Source organism: Triturus cristatus, chromosome 3_1 (genome assembly GCF_964204655.1).
Source record: "Triturus cristatus chromosome 3_1, aTriCri1.1, whole genome shotgun sequence".
NCBI lineage: Eukaryota > Metazoa > Chordata > Amphibia > Caudata > Salamandridae > Triturus > Triturus cristatus.
Window position 1 is genome coordinate 817,513,325 of NC_140583.1, and position 19,834 is coordinate 817,533,158.

Here is a 19,834-nt window from a genome sequence, read left to right on the forward strand (position 1 = left end):
TGTTAACTTGAACAGCAGGAACACTCACTAAGCTGTGAAATAAACAGGCATATTTATTTGCAAGTTAACTAAAGTAATTTAAAGAAGGAAAGGAAATGTTCTAGCCAGCTTATCTTCAGGAACACCTTTAGCCTTAAAGACATCCTTCATTAAACATGTAAAAACACGATAAACTTTCTGCAAACTTCATGAGCGTATCATCTTAGTAGATCAGATAATATCACTGCATTGGGAGGCATTTATTAGCAGTGATAGTTCTCAATCATGGTCTTGGAAATATTCATGCCGCCCCTATTCTGAAAACAATGCCATTAGTGAACCAAGAGGCAAGTCATTTGTCAGGTGCACCTTGTGTGTAGGCTTGGTTGTTATATAATTGAAACAATATTATAGTTTATTAAATAAAATACAAGAGAAGCTTTTGTACAGCACACATCCTGAACTAGTATATTTTATTGGCTTTCAAATATGTGGTAATGAAGAAATAGGAGGCAAAGTGAAATTAGCTAATTGCCTAGGATCACACAATTTCGTCAGGTATAGAAGCCAGGACTGATCCCAGGTTTTCTGGTTTCACATTTTGCAATCCAGCCATCAGATGACTATCTCTTTCCCTCTCATGTTTTACATTAGAAATTAATGCTTTGCTTCTAATGCTTGGTTCATGAGAATAGAGCATTGGTGGAGGACAGAAGTCACATGAAGGCTTGGTTTGTTGTCCACACCATCCATCTGCTTTGCGTTCCCCTATATCCACCTTTCACCACTATGACCCTCGCATTGCTTTCATCAGCGCGGCCCTTGGGCATGCCACAGACAGTACTTTGCAGCCCCCCAGGGAAATGTTTGCGACTACCCACACCTTATAGGGCGATCTTCATACATTTCTACACTCTAGTCTGGAAAAGGGAGTGATACGGTATGCCCCGCCGGCACCAGAGCATTATAACTGTATCTTTGCACTTAACAGTGCGGTTTGCGCTAACACTTATACATTCCAGCTTGGAAGCACGGATGCAATAACATAAGATGTTGGAGGTGTGCGCCCAACAGGACTCCCAAGCAGCAAGAACATAAGGGAATTGCAGGGTCAGTAGCACCAGACCTCCATGACCATTTATCCTTACACTTAACAGCACGGTTTGCACCAACACCTCTGCACGTTTGCATAATCAACTAGGTTTTACAGCATCAGGCGTTGGAGGTGCATGTTCAGAAAGGCCTTCCACATTGGCCTCAATGATACATTTTTGTCCATAAAAGCCCTTAGTCTACGCAGCCCTTATTTGATCTGTAAATGTTTATGGTTTTAATTAAGGTTTTCTTTTATACACTATAGCAACAATCAAAAAACAATCTTCCTTTTACAACCTGTTACTTCAGATCCTGCATAATTACACATAACGCATAAGCGCCTCTAAATGGTGCTCTCACACTCCATCCTTTGCAGGAGCCTTTGTCTTGCCGACATTCAGACTATTTTTGTTTCTTCAACTACCTCACATCTGTATTTTACAACTGAGCTGTCTACACACCCTCTCACCTCTTCTTTCAGCCGAAGTCCTCCTTTGAAGCGCTGCTTCCACTTCAGCCCCAAAGCAGGGTGGTAACTTCAGCCGCCAGTCAACTCTAGATACAATTGGTGTTGGCGCCACAAGGTCTCCAGTGAAAACGGTTGATTCTTTCAATTGGTATTAACAAACATCCCCAAAAAGGAGCCCTCGCACTCGAGCACTTTCATACTGTACAACGAAATTAGCAACAACGCTACACATGTATTTTTTAGACTCAAATGACATGATTGTATTGAAAGCCGGTGCTTCTTTCTCTTTTTCATTTATTCGTTCACAAAAAGTCATGCTCCACAGTCTGACATGGCTGCACTCTCGGGGTCATATTTACAAGGGAATGGCACAGCGCGGCGCGGCGGCAAATTTAGCAGCGCTGCGTCATTTAAAAAAAAACCCACAGGAATGCACCGTATTTACAAAAATACGGCGCACCCTGTATTTTCCCTTGTGATAACGGTAAAAACAGCTGTCTAGCGCCAACACAGACATCCTTGTGCCATGTTGCACGGGTGCCTGACTTACAGGGATGATTGTTTATGTGCAGCAAGGGACACCTTCCTGCACATAAACAATCAATAATGGTGATTTGCTACTTAAATGTGCGCTGCATTCTGCAGCACACATACAAGTCGCAAATTGCCATTATGTAATGATTTTTTTTTGTGCAGAAAAGGCACACATTCCTGCCAGAAACAATCATTATTGGCGTGTTGCTCTTTCTTCGTGTGCTGCAGAATGCATCACACATAGAAAAAGCAAAAACGAGGAGGAAGAAAAACATTTCTCCTTGTTGCGCCACTCTAACGCCTGCTTTTTAGTGGCATTCGTTTTTGTCGAAGCCTCAGATTTACAGATCCTTGTAAATCTAGGGCAGTGTCTAAATGCAATGGGTTTTGCAGTGGAACGTCCACAGCAACACCCACTCCATGCCCCTTTCACGCAGAAAACGGTGTGAAAGGGTACCATATTTACAAAGCGGCGTTAAGCCAGAAAAAGTGGCTTAATGCCACTATGTAAACATGGGCCAGCGCATTGCGCCACCAGAACGTCAGAAAAAGTGATCTTCCAGTGGCGCAGCCTCCTTCTAAATATACCCCTCAGTCTTTCCCTTCAACGACCCATCTGGGCAACCCACATTGTATCCTGTATGTTTTATCATATTCCTTTAAAACTCGTGTCTTCAATCCGCATTCTTGAATTGCAGCAGTACCAGCCATGCACCTCGGTACGATCAATAGTGTCGGCTTTCAGTGGCGTAGCCAGTGTCATGGGCTCTAGTGCAATGAATAAAATGGACACGTGCCTGCTGTTTTAATTGCAAAATACACCAACAACCAGGGTTCAGTGGCCGTGTCAGGCCAGTGGGGCCCGGTGCACCTACTCCTGCTGCACTGATGATTCACTCACCCATTCACACAAAATATCATTACAATAACTACAATACATCAATGTCAAGCACTCAAACATCTAAACGCAATAAATTAAACTTGAGATAAACATAAGAACATTTTAAGACCTATTTTAACTCTCTTGCCAACTCGAAGCGAACTGCCCTCTGGGCCATCTGGGTGCTGCTATGGAGTGCACTTTATTCTTCATTGGAAAGATCATTACAACTGTTTTGTCACCTCGGGTTGGTGCTCTCTTCAGAGTCATCCTCTACGTGGGCACGCATTAGCGTCTCCTAGATCAGGGAATAGATGTTGCGTCAAGTGCACATTTCCTGCTATAATTTGGGTGAACCAACTGGCCTTGTGCTGTGCAGCGTGAAAATATAGCAATATAAGTAACGACATATTTTTTATATAGCATGCTCTGAGCAGAATGCCTTCTAGTTGGTTTGGAATTTGTACTTGATTGGACCAGAGATCATTTATAATCCTGATTATGCTCTCTGGGAGTTATATCTTAATGTGGGTTATAAAAAAGAAAAATCACAAGATGGTGTGTGAAATACTTTTATTAATCTCAGCCACTGGTGTTTACTCTGGGCCACATTTGAGGCCATTTATATTTTGGTCCCTGTGCCACTCCAAACATGTGGCAACCATACACAAAGCAGCCTTGGCCTGCCCCAAGGTGGACAGTCAAGACAGAACCACAGGGCCACTTCACCAATACACCACAACCACAGACATAATGTGGCCTTGTTGGTCCTCATCAGTTGCTGGAAGTAATAGAGGGTCCTCCCTGAATTCCTTCAGTTTTTCGCAGCTACCTCTGCTCTGATTGCTGCCCTTGAATTCCAGTCTTTGGTTCCTTTGCACTCGTGTCTATATGCTTTTTCTCCTATTGGAGTCCTGTTAGTGACTTTTTTGTGTTGTTTTTCTGTTTCACAGCCTTACGATGCCTTAATTACAGCCCACTACAGCGCCGAAGGCTGAGCAAGCTCCTGGAGGGTCAAGAATCTTCACCTAGCCCTTCACTGAAAATTTTACTTTCTTCAAATCATGGTGCTAACTGCAGGGAAAATGTTCTTCAGAACTTGAGGTGTGTCCCTCAGACTGTTGTCGGCTCTGGACTCTTCTCGCTTCATTCTCCTGATCAGAAACTCAGCCAAGGTTCAGGAGAGGCAGGCGACGGCTCAACAGAAAAGCCACTGTCAGATACAGAGGAAAAATGCAAGGCAAAGAGAGTCTGGTTCTCAGATCCCTGTTTACCCCTGGTGGGCCAGAACATGAGCTCCCCTATCTATTTTCTGAGCGGTAAGTTCTGAGTCCATGGGACCCGAATCCCTAGAATGGCTGTGTTAGTATTTAAGGAAGTGACACAAAATAAAGAGGGAGTGAAAGGAATGAGCTGAGTGCGTCCTCCAAAACAGATTTATAACACAAAACAAGCACCCAGCAATTCTGAAGAGTCTAACCCTTTCCTAGGACAAAACAAAGTTTTTCGTAAAACCCTCACCCACCAGGGTTACCCCTCAGTGGCATGGTTCGTCATTGGGTCCATCCCATTCCGCTGCGGAACGGGCGTGCTGGGACATAGCATGCTAATAAAAGGTGTATATATTTATACCACCTGCCTTACGATCATTTATCGAGTTAATAATACGTTTCAGCTATTGCTTCATGGTTCTTCCGGTGGAGAGTGAAGTCAGTAGTCACACTCTTGTCAAGACTTCTACTCTGCCCGGGTACCTATTTGGGAGCCAATGGAGACCGCATATTTGTTTGTCATTGCATAGTCACTCAAAGTGCTCCCTCGTAATCCGTAGGTTGCAGTGGAACGGGATGGACCCAATGATGAAGCATGCCACCAAGGGGTAACCCTGGTGGGTGAGGGTTTACAAAAGTATTTAAGGAAGGTCATGATGCATCCACTTTACGATGTCGTTGGTCCGAGCAACATATTATGAGAAGTCTTTCTTGCAGAAGCAGGTTCTGCTTTTATCAGGTATCTTCGACACCTGTCCTCCATCAGAATCACTAGTTAGAATGTGCGCAAATAGTGATCTGTTCAACACAGTACTTCAGTTTCTAAGATTTAATATTAATTTAGAGTTTGGTAGATCACCGCAAAACATTGCGGATGCCCTGTCCACCGTATATAGAGTGCCTTTGAAATAGTATTTCTTACTTTGGCTTTGCCACCTTTTTGGCGGATATTCACATTCAGTCAAATATAAATGAGGCCCTTAGTACTTGTCTAGAAGAGTACATTGAAATTCTCCAGCCCATCTCCTTTGCTATGTCTGTGTTTTTTAAAGGTTTGTAATGATAGAGAGACTGCAAGGTGTTACAGAGCTCAAGATTATTGTTTAGTGTTCTATTCCACGTTATACAGGGACATTTACATTTGATATAGTTAAAAGCCATCACACATTGTTTTAAAACTGTATGTGCAAAGAACATAGTGATAGTGTGACCACTACTATATGACCATACTGCTCATGTAGTCGCAGTGGTACTTAACTTCAATTTATTTAGGGGGACAATCATCACTCATTTTCCATTTCCAGGACCATGCATTAAACACGTGGGTGGAGAACACACAATGGTCCCATGTACAGGGACAAATATTCCTGCGCATCCGGGGCATTATTTTTTGTTTTCAGAAAACACAAACTTTGCCAAGTGGACGCATCAAACATCGCAAAGGTTCCGTGGCTTGAATGGAGCCACAACAGCAGTTGCTTCCATCAAAACTCGGAGATCCACACCCACCTGGCTGGGATCTCTAAATCCGGTGGGTGGTCCTCTACCAAAGGAGAGGAGACTAATGCTCCCGCCCTTCTGGCTTGTGGGTGGGCTGCCCTCCAGACTCGCAATGAGGCCTGTGTTTGCATGTGCATTTTCAGCATGTGATGTTTCAAATTCATACTGGGTATAGGTGAGATACCGGGTTCTCACTGTGGGTACATTCATCCATCCTTTAATCAAGCCCTACTCTCTAATTAATGCAACCGAGAGGAACATTTCAGAATCCCTTATATTTGCAAATGGCGGCAGGAATGGTATTTGTGCGACACAATTCATATGATGAACAGAAGAGGCCAGGGATCAGTGCAAAGATACGTTAGAATGATAGAGGGGTCAGAGTGGGAGGGAGTCTGCAGATTGCTGTGGTATTTGGAGGAAGATTGAGATCTGTGGCCACGAAACTTTAGAATACTATCAATCATCTTTCTGAAAGCTTCTCCACAATGTGATCAGTGCTCCAAGAGGACATCAATATTCATTTGCCCATTCCAATGTTAATGGAAGATTTGGGATATGATTCATAAATGTTGTTCTCTGGGTTGATGCACCCTGTATGGAATGAAGGGTTGCTGCAGAGAGCTGAAACAACATTTGAGGAGCCTGCTCCAGAATACTAGGGTACATACAATCAAGAAGCATGTTTCACTGAGAGTCCCGGCCTCGCATTGCCTTGACAAGAGCGGACGAGAGGCCCAAAGAAAACAATGCTTCAATCAAGAAGCAACTTGGAGATTCACATCAGGAAGAGGTCAAGAGCAACTTATCTCAAACTCAAGGAACACATAGACAGGAAAAGAGAAAACCTTTAAATGACATGTCACAGACCTTCATCTTCCCAGATGTTAGCAAAGCCACGATTCTGACAAGGTGGGCACTAGTCAGCAGAGAAAGTGTTCCAGCAGTATGAGATGGAAGAAGACATGCTGTAGTCCGTAAGAAAGAGAGTTACCCAAGAAGAGTGAACATGCATGTTGCAGGAGCCATGTGCATCTATAGCCTTTCTGGACCTTGGAAAATGTGGACAGAATAACATGAATAATTGTGCGTTGTAGAAAAGAATAAAGAAACACCATGAGATGAAGTGGCCACTGGATGGAAGACAACTGATACTCAATTTTTGTATGAACATTGATTGATTGATTGATTGATAGGCTTTATTTCGATATATGAATATCATAAAAGCTTTACAACAAGTAAAAATAGTCACAGTTATTACAATATATACAAAAGAGAAATAAAAACAGTGACATGATCCAATAAAATACAGTTAAGAATAGAATTAAATTGAGACTGACAGCCTTTTTACACGAATCAACCAAGACCACTTTAGAAATTTTGACACCCCACAAACCACCAAGGTGGATGTGTCGGACAATAAGATACGTAGGGCCACAATGTGCTGGCGAGTACCTAAAAGTCTACACAGTGGTTTGAGCCAGCGCCTCCTAGGTGTACAATAATCTGGGCATTCAAAAAGAACATGTGCCACCGTCTCGACCCGCGTGGGACAAAGGGCACAGAAGGGGGAGGACTGGAGGGATGATTTCCACCGGGCTGTTAGGTCGCCTACAGGTAAAGTCCCCACTCTAAACTTAAAGTACTAGGCCCGGTCAAAGAGAATGCGAATCATGTCGAGATATGGTTCATAGGCCACCACGTCTTGAATCCTCAAAAAGGCTGCGGTGGAATTGCAATGACGTGGATCGACAGTGAGCTTATAGGAGACCCATTCCCAATACAATTTCTTTATCGTGGCTTTAGGTGGGGCAGATCGAGTGACCCAAGCTTCACCAAGACCCAGCTCCCCTAAGAGGCATTTAACGTCCCTTAACCATTTGATCCTATGCCAGCCCCCCATTGCCATAACCTCGGACAGTGCCTCAGAGTAAGAGAATAATTCGGGCACCCTCCACAACCGGGCCCACAGGAGCAAGGGACAAAGTCGTGCTTGGTCTGCAATCGATCTGCAGCCTAGATCCAACAGCACAGGAACTGTGGGCGTGCTCAAAGGGAGAGCCATCAGGTCTTTCAGAAATTTGCTCTCAGATTTTTCTAGTACTTCCAGGTTACATGTACCCCACAACTCCGCCCCGTATAAAGCAGCACTAACCCCTCTGGCTTTATAAATCTCCACAACTGGGGCGATAGGTTTAGTTGTGGAAGAACGTTGTTTCCTAAGCAAAACACCACCCACCCTTTTGTGGGTGAGGAGCATCTTATGGATGTGCGGGGTCCAGTTCAGTGAATCGCTAAGGCGGATTCCCAAGTAGTCAAACTCTGATACCCTTTCTAAAGGAACAGAGTTCAAGGCCGGGGGACGCCCTAGTTTCTTAGGAGGATTCATGATCAAGAATTTGGTCTTGTCGACAATGATCACCAACCCCCTAAGGGAACAAAACTCCTGGAAGCGGTTTAAAAGTTTTTGAAGGCCCTGGGGGGTCTTTGAAATGAGGAGGGTATCATCTGCAAAGAGCAGTGTTGGAATCCGTTTGCCCGCCAGGGAAGGTGCGTCTGCGGGTTCTTTTAGCAGATACTCAACCACCCCATTCACATAAAGGGAGAATAGGGTGGGAGCTAGCACACATCCCTGGCGGACACCCCTCCTCACTGGAATCCTGTCAGTTTTCTCCCCATTCATACCCCATCGCACCTGCGCATAATTGCCTGCGTGTAATTTCATCAGGAGCGATAGGATTTAAGGGGGCAACCCCAGGCCCTGCAAGACCCTCCACAGTTCCTCCGTAAGTACCAGGTCAAAGGCAGTCTTAAGGTCAATAAAGGCCAAGTAAAGACTGCCCTTGCCCAGCATGACCACCTTCCAATACAGGAGGGCCAATCTGAAGGCCTGCTCAGTGGTCCCAGTTCCAGAGCGGAATCCAGCCTGGAGATCTGACAGAATGTTGTTGTCATCCAGCCATTGGAGCACCCTCCCCAGAATCAACTTCCCTACCACCTTTTGGGATGAGTCAATAAGGCTTATGGGCCGATAGTTGGCGGGGTTGTCTCGACATCCCTTCTTAAATATAGGGACAACCTCCGCCCCCTTCCATGATTCAGGTACAGGGCCCCCCCCCAAAATAGCGTTAAGTAGGGCGGAAACCAGCTTCCCCCATTCCTTAGGCTTGGCACGTAGCAAATCACCGGGTATCCCATCAGGCCCAGCAGCTTTTAGGGGTACCAGGGACTTGATTACGACCTCCGCTTCTCTGGCGATAAAAGCATCACCCTCACTGTCCCTTGTGTAGTCGGCCAGAGGAAAGGAGTCGATAAAAATCCCCTCAGGAGGAGTATAGAGGGACAGGAAATGGTTGAACCAGTTCTGGGCTGGGATGTTGCACGTCAGCAAAGTGCTGACAGGCCTGTCCCTAGATCTTACCAGACTCCAAAATCCCCTAGCATCCCTGCCCAAACTTGCCTCCAGAAGGTCCGCCCAGAACTTTTCCTCCCACTCTCTTTTTGCTACTTTTATAGTCTGGGAGTAGTCCTTCCTTGCGAGCCTAATTGCAGCTTGAGATTTAGCTTTAACAGCACCTACCAATACTTTGTTCTTTTCCCTGCATTTTTTGGTAAACCATCCCTGCACTTTAGGCGGCTTCTTCCTATTACCAGCGCAGGGAGCCATGCTTGGGACAATGAAGAGATTGCTCAGGGCCCTGGTTAAGTTGCAAAAAGTCATAGTGACTTCCTCAGGCAAATGGGTCAGCGAGTCCAGCTTACACTGTGCTGCAGCTAGGAGCACCCCTATAGCTGCCACTTTCTCTTCTGCCATAGTGAACTTAGCCCACTTCAATCGTCTGCCGCAGTTAGATGGGTATACTTCGTGGGTGTTTGGTGCTATGCAGGATAGAGTTCCCCCCTGATCATTAAGCCACTGGGGAGAGAGGGCAAGTGAGAGGAGATTGTGATCACTCTCAGTTGTCGGTACAACCTCCATATCCCTCAGGATACTCCATGAACTGGCGTCAAGAAGAATATAATCTATTCTTGACATGTGGTTCGGCCTGTTATAGGTATGGGCTCCTGCTGAATCAGACTTTGTCCTCCCATTGACAGCCCTAAGGTCAAGTTCCAAGTTTAGGGAATTCATCTGTACCGCCACTTGGGTCCACCTCCTAATGGGGGGCAAGGCTAGGGCAGGAATCCCTCTCCTGGAGTCCTCCTCATCAATACCCAATATATCGTCCAGGCCCAAGGGCTCAAACGTACAATTCAGGTCTCCCGCCACCAGGACGCGAGATTTGTTGGGACGCTGCCTAAGCAAGCCTTCTAATAAAGCTATTATGGTAGATTGTAAATCTCCCTTCGTGCCTCTAGCATAGATATTAAAGATGTCCAAAATCAGGCCACCCCGTGCACCCTTTATTGAGATGTTAAGAAGATGGGGTGAGTTGATGCGATGCTGAACCACCTGACAATCAAGTGAGACAGCAACCCATATGAGAAGACCTCCCGAGGGGCGTCCCTTCCCTGAAGAGGGGGTTACAGCGGGAACAAAATAAGATGAATAACCTACCTTGTGGCAGGGCTCCCTACACCATGTTTCTTGGAAAATGCAAATCGAGTAACCCTCCACAAGGGCATTCCAGTCAGGTAGGCCCAGCTTCCTCGAGATGCTCGCAACGTTCCAGCTCAAAATCCTAAGGTCTGGATCCGCCGCAGCCGGCTCCCTGCAGGGCTCGGGGCTAGGTGTCCCCTCCGTCTGATCTATTAGCCCTAGTCCACTGGCCCCACATTGGCTCCCTACAGGCAGGTCAATAACCTGCGCTAGGTGGGTGGCTTCATCTGGTGGTGAAGGAGGGATGGTATTACTTTTACCCAACTCGTATGACTCAGGGGCGTAACCTAGACTTAGGAACCCGGTGGCCACCCCAGGACAGGTATCGGTTCAATATCCAGGCAACCTCCCATGATATCCAGGCCAGGCTACTGGTTGGTAGAATGGGGGGGAGAAAGGGTTCTCAAAGTAAGAAAAATTGTTACACCAGCCCCCACTTAAATGAGTACCATTATAGTTTGCTACAGGCCTTGGGTAGAAATAGGTTAAATCTACCACACCGATGCCAGCTTCCCCAGTACCATGCTTCTGGTTGCAGATCGTTTGGGCAACCCTACTGTCTTTGAAATTTACCACCACACAGTCTCCATCTAGGTGCTTATGTCCATAACCTACCCACTCTACCCTTCTCACTCCTAGGATCAGCCCATCTAGATCCCTAGGTAGAGGTCTGTTAATCTTTAACCAGTGCAGGGTTTTGTTTTTTAGTGCCTGATGGGATTCATAGTGATCATCCTTCAGACAGGGTACGTTTGTGAGTATAACGACATACGGGTGGCACTCTGGGGGCAAATTCACAGGTGGAATTTTTAGGGCCGCTTTGGGGGGCGGTGCTTCTAGCTGGGACGCTTTTGGGAGATTAATACTATTTCTACTCGGATGGGCTTGTTCAGCGCCATTGCCATTCGCAGTTCCCTTCGGTTTTACAGGACCCTTCCTACCGGGTAACTCAGCCCGAGTAGGCTTCTTGACCGGGGCAGTACGAGGCTTGGGTACATTCAGTTGTGCTAAGACAACTGGAGCAGCCAGCCCTGCTTGACTAGCACTACCTAAAGGAACCGCAATATGGACAGCAGGGGCATTTTCCACTGCCATCACATTTACGGTACGTGCCGTATTAGAAGCAGTAGGAGTGGCCTGTGGGGATGCGGGAATCACCCGAGCGCCAGTTTCCCCTCCCTGTCCATCCTCCCTGATTCTGGAATGCAATTTAATGAGGGATTTTAGAGAAAAACAATTGTCCAGAGTTGCCTGCTCAAACCTATCCAGCCTTTCTCCCAACCCTTTAACTCTCTCTACAACCGGGGACAGCAGTGATATCATTAGTTCCTCTATTAGTACAATTGTAAGAGGATCATTAGATGGAGCTACAAGGCAGTCTGATGTTAAATCTACACATGTTTTCTCCACTATATTGCCAGAATGCTCTCCCCCCTTACCCCTCCCGGGGTTTTTCGTGCCCAGCTCCTCGCCCGCACCCGCTTTAGTTCCACCTGCCCTGATACCCTGCTTCCTCGGTCTCTTATAGAGTTTTGGAAAGCTGCCTTTCCTCGGGCTAGCAATCCTTTTCCTTTTGGTTTGAGCTGAACTCTTAGAGGCCGACGGAGGCAAGTCAGGTGGCTCGGAGATACTGTTTCGAGTAATAAGAGTAATGGGGCAGGGTGTAGGGACAATAAACTCGCAGGGCCGTAAGTCGGAACTGATACCATCAGTAGGAGTAGATATGGATATGGCAGCCAGGCTCTCCAGCCTATCTACACTAGCCCTCAGAGATGCAACCCGTGAATGCTCTAGTGGGGGGGAGATAGTTAACAGGGGGCCGGGGTTACATACAGGCGAGGGAACAAGCGCCAAGGAGCCCAGTGAGGACCTTGATGTCAGGGGTGAGGCCCAGCCCAGCCTTGGCCAGCGCAGGACGGCCACAGACGGTCCCGCCCTTGTCCCGGGCTTCTCCCGGGATGCTCCCGCGCAGTGGGTGACTGGTACTGCTAAACACACGCGGGGGGCGTGGCAAGCAGGGAGAGCGGGCCAGGTGTAGCAGGTTGGCCAGGCAGGGACTCCTGGGAAACGGAGTCCCTGCAGCTCCGTTCGCAGCCCTGCTACTGTCCCTCAGCAAGCCCCAACAGACCTCCAGATTACAGCACAAAGTCTGGGACCCCCACTTGCAGGTTTCCTCAACGAAGCGGGACCCGCGCAGCGCGTCCGGCGCGGTGTAGCATGGCGTGCAGAGCTGCAGAAGGGTCCAGGAGAAACAACCACCAGGCGAGGTCAGTTCACAAAGGTTCCCGCCGGGCAGAGGAAAAGAGGAGCTTAAATCCCACTGAGTGCGCGGGGGCGTGGCAAGCAGGGAGAGCGGGCCAGGTGTAGCAGGTTGGCCAGGCAGGGACTCCTGGGAAACGGAGTCCCTGCAGCTCCGCTCGCAGCCCTGCTACTGTCCCTCAGCAAGCCCCAACAGACCTCCAGATGACAGCACAAAGTCCGGGACCCCCACTTGCAGGTTTCCTCAACGAAGCGGGACCCGCGCAGCGGGTCCGGCGAGGTGTAGCATGGCGTGCAGAGATGCAGAAGGGTCCAGGAGAAACAACCACCAGGCGAGGTCAGTTCACAAAGGTTCTGAACATTAGAATAGAGTCAAAGCGTAGGAGTTTGTACCTACTTGGTGCTGTGGATTGATTCTGGTGGAATTTGAGCCAATAGACACGCGGGTAGCGTAAATAGATTGTGGTAAAGTGAGTGGTATCAGAAGAAGGAGTATTATCTCTTGGTGATGGCAGCGAACGAAGCACGACTCTGTACAGCATCCATAACTACATCACCAGCACATCCTTCATGTCTCACTCTTCACTTCTGATCCCTCATCCTACACCTCGTTTCTCATTCCTCATATCAGACTGTTAATTCCTCATCCTCATCATACATCACACCTCACTCTTCATCATTCCCTCCTTATTTTTCATTCATTATCCCTCATTCCTCTGTCTTCCCTCCTCACTCCTTTTTGCTCACTCCCATCCCTCACCACTCACCATTGTTGACTTCTAATGGGTCGTCTCACATTCGTCATCCTTGTGACTCATCCTGCAGGCCTCCTTGCTCAGTTTTCATTTCTGATCTCTTATTCCTCATCCTTTACTCTTTAGCCTCATTCCTCCTACCTCACCCTTACCCGGTCATTCCTCACTCCTATCCCTCATTCATCGCTCATTACTCGTCATCATGCTTCGTTCCTCACTCTTCATCCTTCAGTTATAATTCTTTTTCCCCATCTTTACTCCTCATTTATGATGGTTCAGATCCCAAAACTTGAGAAAAGGCTTCTGGTGCTGGAAATTACCTGCATATTAACCAAAGTGAGAGGCCTGCTTAACATCATTTATTAGGTTTTAATGATTGCAGGACATCATTTAAAAAAGAGATACAAAGTCTAGCACCGACGAATCAAGAGATGAAAAACACATAACATTCTGTAAAAACACCTTCAATCGGATTAAAACCTTCTTGTTGAAATGCTCTGCTCTAGAACCTCCCTTCACTTTGTTCCTAAAGTGGATCACACATTCACTTTCTTCTAAATGTAGTGAATGGACCAGTAAACCCTCCGCTGCACTGTGAGGGCCTAGGGATGAAGGGCGAAGGGGGAGGAGGGAAGGATGAGGATTTCATAAAATGAACAGGTTGTGGGTAGTGGACATTTTAGGACCTCAGAGATTTGTGGAGTAAGGGATAAAAATGAGGAGTGAGGTATGGAGAATGAATGATTATTAGGGAGGGATGAGGTATGAGGCGTGAGGTATGAGGTGTGAGGGATGAGGGATGCAGAGCGAGGAATGAAGGAGAATGTGTATTGGATGGCTAGTGAGGAGCAATGAGTAATGAGGAGCAGGTGGTAAAGAGGGTTCACAGCCCTGTCTGCCCAGCTTGTGGATGAGGGAGTTGGGGATACAGATGCATACGAGTATTCTTTTTTTTTTTTAAACACAATTTTTATTCTTTTATGTTAACAGTTGCATAACATATATGATATTGAACCATGTTCACTAAGACATGTCTTATAAAGGTATACCATCATTACAGAAGGGATAGAGCAATGTGATCAATAGTCATTGAATCATAATTGACGCGCCTACAAGCAGATCTTGTTCTCAAAATATAAGCACGAGCTTCAGTACTTGGCGCTATCCCCACATCCACTTGCAAAATTCAACAGTGGTTCCACTCCAAATAACTGAACTATGAAAGCTTATAGAGTATATTGATCGACTAGAACTAGTAAATACTATACAGAAATGTGTGGGGGGATAAGCCAGCATCAATCTAAGTATGCTTCTAGGGCTATCCATCCCCCATAGGCCAGTAGTGTATGCTATACATCATTAAAGTGTATCTGGCATCAATCTTCATCTTCCTGTGTAGGTTGTAGGTACTACAAGGCACCACAAGGCAATCATCACCCAGCATGGGGCAAGCCACTGCGATCGCATCCCAGGCTTGTAAGAAGTCAGACTGGCATTAAATCCATTTTAACAACAGCTGAAGCATATTGAGTGTTGTTTCACAGTTTCTGATGTCGGACCCCCAGAATTTTTCAAATCAACGGATAACTGCCTTCGAGCTATGGCTAAAGCCAAATCAATAAATATGGTGGTTACCTTCACAGCCTTAGAACTCTGTAGCAGGATTACCAAGCACACCGCCGGACTAGTGGGAAGTGCCCTATCAGCCTTCAAGTTAATAAATTGCCGTATTCTCTCCCAATAATGCTGTAGTTGCAGGCAATCCCAAAAATGTGAAAGAAGCCTGGCCTCTCTTCTCTTTACTATTTAAACTGTCTATTTCCCTTAATATCTGATTTTCAAACAATAAAATCTCTTCTGGAATCATCTCACTCTCTGGGCAAAAGGAGGATTTGTTCTTCAATCCACTCACATTATATTCCTGTGTTTCGTTTTGCTGTGCGAAAAATACTTTCAGTCTAATTTTACGTAGAAATTGCAGTACTTCAGTCTTAGTGTCTACCGGATTTTGTAGGACTATGGGTACAAACGATAATCCTTTTTCTAAGACTCTCATTTCCCAAGGTGTCAAGGTATGTTTAGATAGATTGTAAATAGGTATCATCAGATTTTTGGAGTCATTGGAAGAGTAGTTGATACTGCCTTCATTAGAGTCTACCGTCTGTACACTCGTTGGCGTGTTCGGAAGAAATTTTGTTCTGGTACTGGTTGGTGCATTGGTGTCCTCCATCCCCCTCTGAATCCTCTCCCCCTGCGGGCGCCTTTGTCTAAAAAAGAGAATGGTCTGCACCAGGGGTGCGTATTAGCCTCTTTGCTATTCACTCTGTTCATTGCGGACTTTCCTCAGATGCTAAGTGCTACTCATAGTTTCTCACCGAAGACTGGGAGGGGGGCATACCAGCTGCCTACTGTATGCAGATGATCTCGTAGTGATGAATCTTGTGCATATTGTGCTTCAAAGAAAACTCAATGCTATGAACTCCCAATAGCTGGAAGATAAATTGACTATTAATGTTAATAAAACATAGACATTGTTCTTTTCAAAAAGGAAAAGGCCCTTCACTTGGTTTCTAGGGAATGTACGGCTGGAGCAGGTCTGATAATATAAGTAACTGGGGAGGATTTTTTCAGATGATCTGCTCTGGGAAAAACATATTGCCTCTTGTAAATTGGTAATATCAGCCGAAGTGAAGGGCCAGAAAAGCTTTGACTATCGATTTGGCCGTTAACTTTTGACCCATTAAGTAAGGTGATCCAGGGTAAATTTATACCTCAGGCTGTTTACGAGGCTGAGATCTTAGCAATGGATATACGTGTCCCATAGGAAAACCTAGAAGAGTGTATCTTGAAACTGCTCCTCAACCTTCCCAAAAGTACGATGATTCAAGCTATAAGGAGGGAGCTAGGTACCGTTGCCTGAAGTGCCCTGGCTAATGCAAGAGCCCTGCACTTTTATTTTAGATTACAAATGAGCTTCAGACTGAAAAGCTATTGGTCCTAATCTTCCCTGAGGTATTGTCAACATTCTATTGCAAGAGTAATCCTGTGTCAGTAATGCCAGGGCACCTCAGTGTCCCTGATTTACGCCCAGAGGTAGGTAAGTTTTACATATCAGTCGAAAAAAATGCACCCTCAGGAAATGTGCCATGGAAACTAGTCAAAGGGAGGATTTAAACTATCTTAAGAACAAGAGTTCTGTTATTCCCTTCCTTGCTTTTTTTTAACAAATCTTTTTATTAGGCATGCATTGTTTGCAGTATACAGTACAATATACACGTACAATTGATAATATAGACATCAAAGCATACGTTTCCAGTTTCTTGGTCCATTGGTCCATTGGTACATCTTACATCTCTGATCTCTCTTATTGTTATAACACTTTTGCTATCTGGTTTCGAGCTCACTATCCTCCCTCTCTTCTCCTCCCGACCTTACAGACCCCTATATGTCTACAATTGGTGCCATATTTTCTCCCATTTCTTAGGGCAGCCCCTACTCTCATATACTACTTTTTCTGCAGCACAACACCATCTAGGTCGGCCTTCCACTGATCCAGCTTTGTTGGAAGGGCGGCTCCCCATGCCCTGGCAATGTTTCTCTCAGCCACCATTGCCGCCAGCATTAGCCAAATTTTCTGGTATTTCGGCCATATCTGTTCCCCCGTTACACATATTATGTGCCATCTGGCATCTATAGGAATTTCTTGCCCCAGGACCTCTGACATCACAGGTATTACCTTCCCCCAATATTGTTGTATGACTGGACACTCCCAAATTATGTGAAAGAAGGTACCCCTTCGGTCGCAGCCCCTCATGCAGCTATCAGTGGGGATGCACCCAAGTTTGTGCATGAGTGTACTCGTAGAGTAGGACCTGTGGAGAATTCTCAACTGTACTAGCCTGAATCTTGCTCTGACTGCTACTTCTCTTTGGCTTTGTATGGCCTCTACCCAATCATCATCTTCCAATAGGCTTATGTCAGTCTCCCAGGCCTCCCGCAGCACCCCAGGGGATCAAGTCAATTGTTAACGATCTACCTATATGTCAGGGATAATGTCTTTTCTGGGATTGGGGCTAATAAGAGTCGGTCTTCCAAGGGACTATATTCCTGAATGCGTTCCCACCTTCGATATGCCTACGGAGTGCATGCCCCAACTGCATATATCTATATCTTTCTGCTTCCGCTAGCTGGAACTTCTTCTGTAGATCTATGAACGAGATTATCGCTGGGCCCCTCCATACGTCTCTTGGATAGGCTATACTCAGCAGTTTCCAGTTACTGAAGCCCTGTAACTTGCCGACCTCCACCAGCATATCACTATCCCATAGCGGGGTACGTTCTGTCAGTTTATTATCCCACCGGAGGAAATTATTGTCCCCTTTCCATGTGTCCAGCACAGTCGTCGTATTTGAGGGCATGTGTTTTCCAGCTTGTTGATGATACAGTGCACCTGGATAGCCTCTGGGGCCCATCGCGAAGTGGCCTACTCAGAATGCCGGGTCGTTTTTATCCCCAAAGATCCAGTCTTTATGCCCAATAGTATTTCCTAAGGTCTGGTACAGCCAGGCCACCCTCATATACGCCTCGCTGGAGTTTGACCAATGCTATTCTTGCACCTCCCCCATCCCACTGTATTTTCCCCAACTCACTATCCACTTCCCTGAAGAATCTGTCAGATATCTTGTACAGGGTGTTCTTGAGGACGTATACCAGACGCAGCAATGACATCATTTTGAACAGAACCGCTCTCCCCATCAGGGAGATCAGCAGTGTCCTCCAATGCTCCACATCTCGTCTCGGGCATTCCAGTTGGGGCATCAAATTATTTTCTATAAATCCTGTTTCAGTTTTGGCAATAGTAATACCCAAATATTCGAAGCTATCTTTCAGTTGAAGCTTTATCTCCCCAGGAAGAGCGGGCGAAAGGCCATCGGAGAGCATGAACATGAGAGACTTATCCCAATTAATTTGATAACTTGAATCCCCACCAAATAAGTGAAAAAATTGTAGGAGTCTGCTAATTGTAAAATGAGGCCTAGTTGCACATAAAAGAACATAGTCAGCATATAGGGATATTTTCTCTTCACACTGTCCACCACCAACGATTCCAGAGGCCACCGGGTCTCCCCTCACCCATGCTGCAAGCAGCTCCAGATCTAATATATATAAAGAAAATCGGAATAGAGGGATCAATCTCTTGTTTATTTAAGCACAAGAAACAATGAATTTTCTTGGCAATCAATTTTTTCTTTTATCAAAACTTCAATAATTATTTATCAGAAGCGGATATCTCTTGGTGAACATCAGAGTACTTTACACGTAATATATCCAAAACAATCACAAAAAATTCATTACACAACAACCCGTATATACAACTTCATACAACATATATACATCTTATATGTACAACAATATATATCACATATAAATTCCCCTAACTATTAATACTCATATGTACACTTCTTATTCACAGTAATACATTCAGAGGTAATCCTCTTGGCGCGAGAGGTATTGATCCTCTCTCTTGATTTATTATATGCGCCAAATAACTAATTTCTTAGTCAACCCAATCTGTGGACTCCTCATAGATCAGTATGTCTGGCTAGTGGTTCGAGTATCGATCCACATGAAGAAATGATGGGATGGCCGGGGGGATTAATAACATTTTTATGTACTTTCGGAAGTACATAAATCAGTGGTACTTTTTGTTTCGTCAAGTTAAGGTATTCATACTCTCTTTTACATAAGTACCCACTTTCCAAAGCTTTAGTTGTTAAGTACAGAATTTTGGCTTTCAATGTCCCGGATGGGTTGTCAGAAACTTTACGGTAATGTATAGAGTTGTTCAATTGTCTATACACTTCTCTATCGTAATCCTCAGCATCCCACACAACAATTCCTCCTCCCTTATCAGCTGGTTTTATAACTGTCAGGGGGTTATCTGTTAGGTTTCTCAATGCCATTTGTTCAAATTTAGAGAAATTGGATTTAAATGTTAGATGTTTACTATTTAAACTGTCTATTTCCCTTAATATCTGATTTTCAAACAATAAAATCTCTTCTGGAATCATCTCACTCTCTGGGCAAAAGGAGGATTTGTTCTTCAATCCACTCACATTATATTCCTGTGTTTCGTTTTGCTGTGCGAAAAATACTTTCAGTCTAATTTTACGTAGAAATTGTAGTACTTCAGTCTTAGTGTCTACCGGATTTTGTAGGACTATGGTACAAACGATAATCCCTTTTCTAAGACTCTCATTTCCCAAGGTGTCAAGGTATGTTTAGATAGATTGTAAATAGGTATCATTAGATTTTTGGAGTCATTGGAAGAGTAGTTGATACTGCCTTCATTAGAGTCTACCGTCTGTACACTCGTTGGCGTGTTCGGAAGAAATTTTGTTCTGATACTGGTTGGTGCATTGGTGTCCTCCATCCCCCTCTGAATGCTCTCCCCCTGCGGGCGCCTCTGTCTAAAAAAGGTTGGGGAGCGTT

At 45.4% G+C, this 19,834-nt stretch overlaps 1 protein-coding gene across 1 annotated transcript in view; it reads left to right on the forward strand.

Annotated features, from left to right (window-relative positions):
• SPATC1L (spermatogenesis and centriole associated 1 like) overlaps positions 1–19,834 on the forward strand; it is a 105,662-nt gene that overhangs the window by 39,781 nt on the left and 46,047 nt on the right. The window contains exon 2 of the mRNA XM_085646405.1: positions 3,911–4,276. Within this exon, the coding sequence (XP_085502531.1) occupies positions 4,249–4,276 (28 nt within the window). The 5' untranslated portion in view covers positions 3,911–4,248. The remainder of the gene's footprint in view (positions 1–3,910; positions 4,277–19,834) is intronic.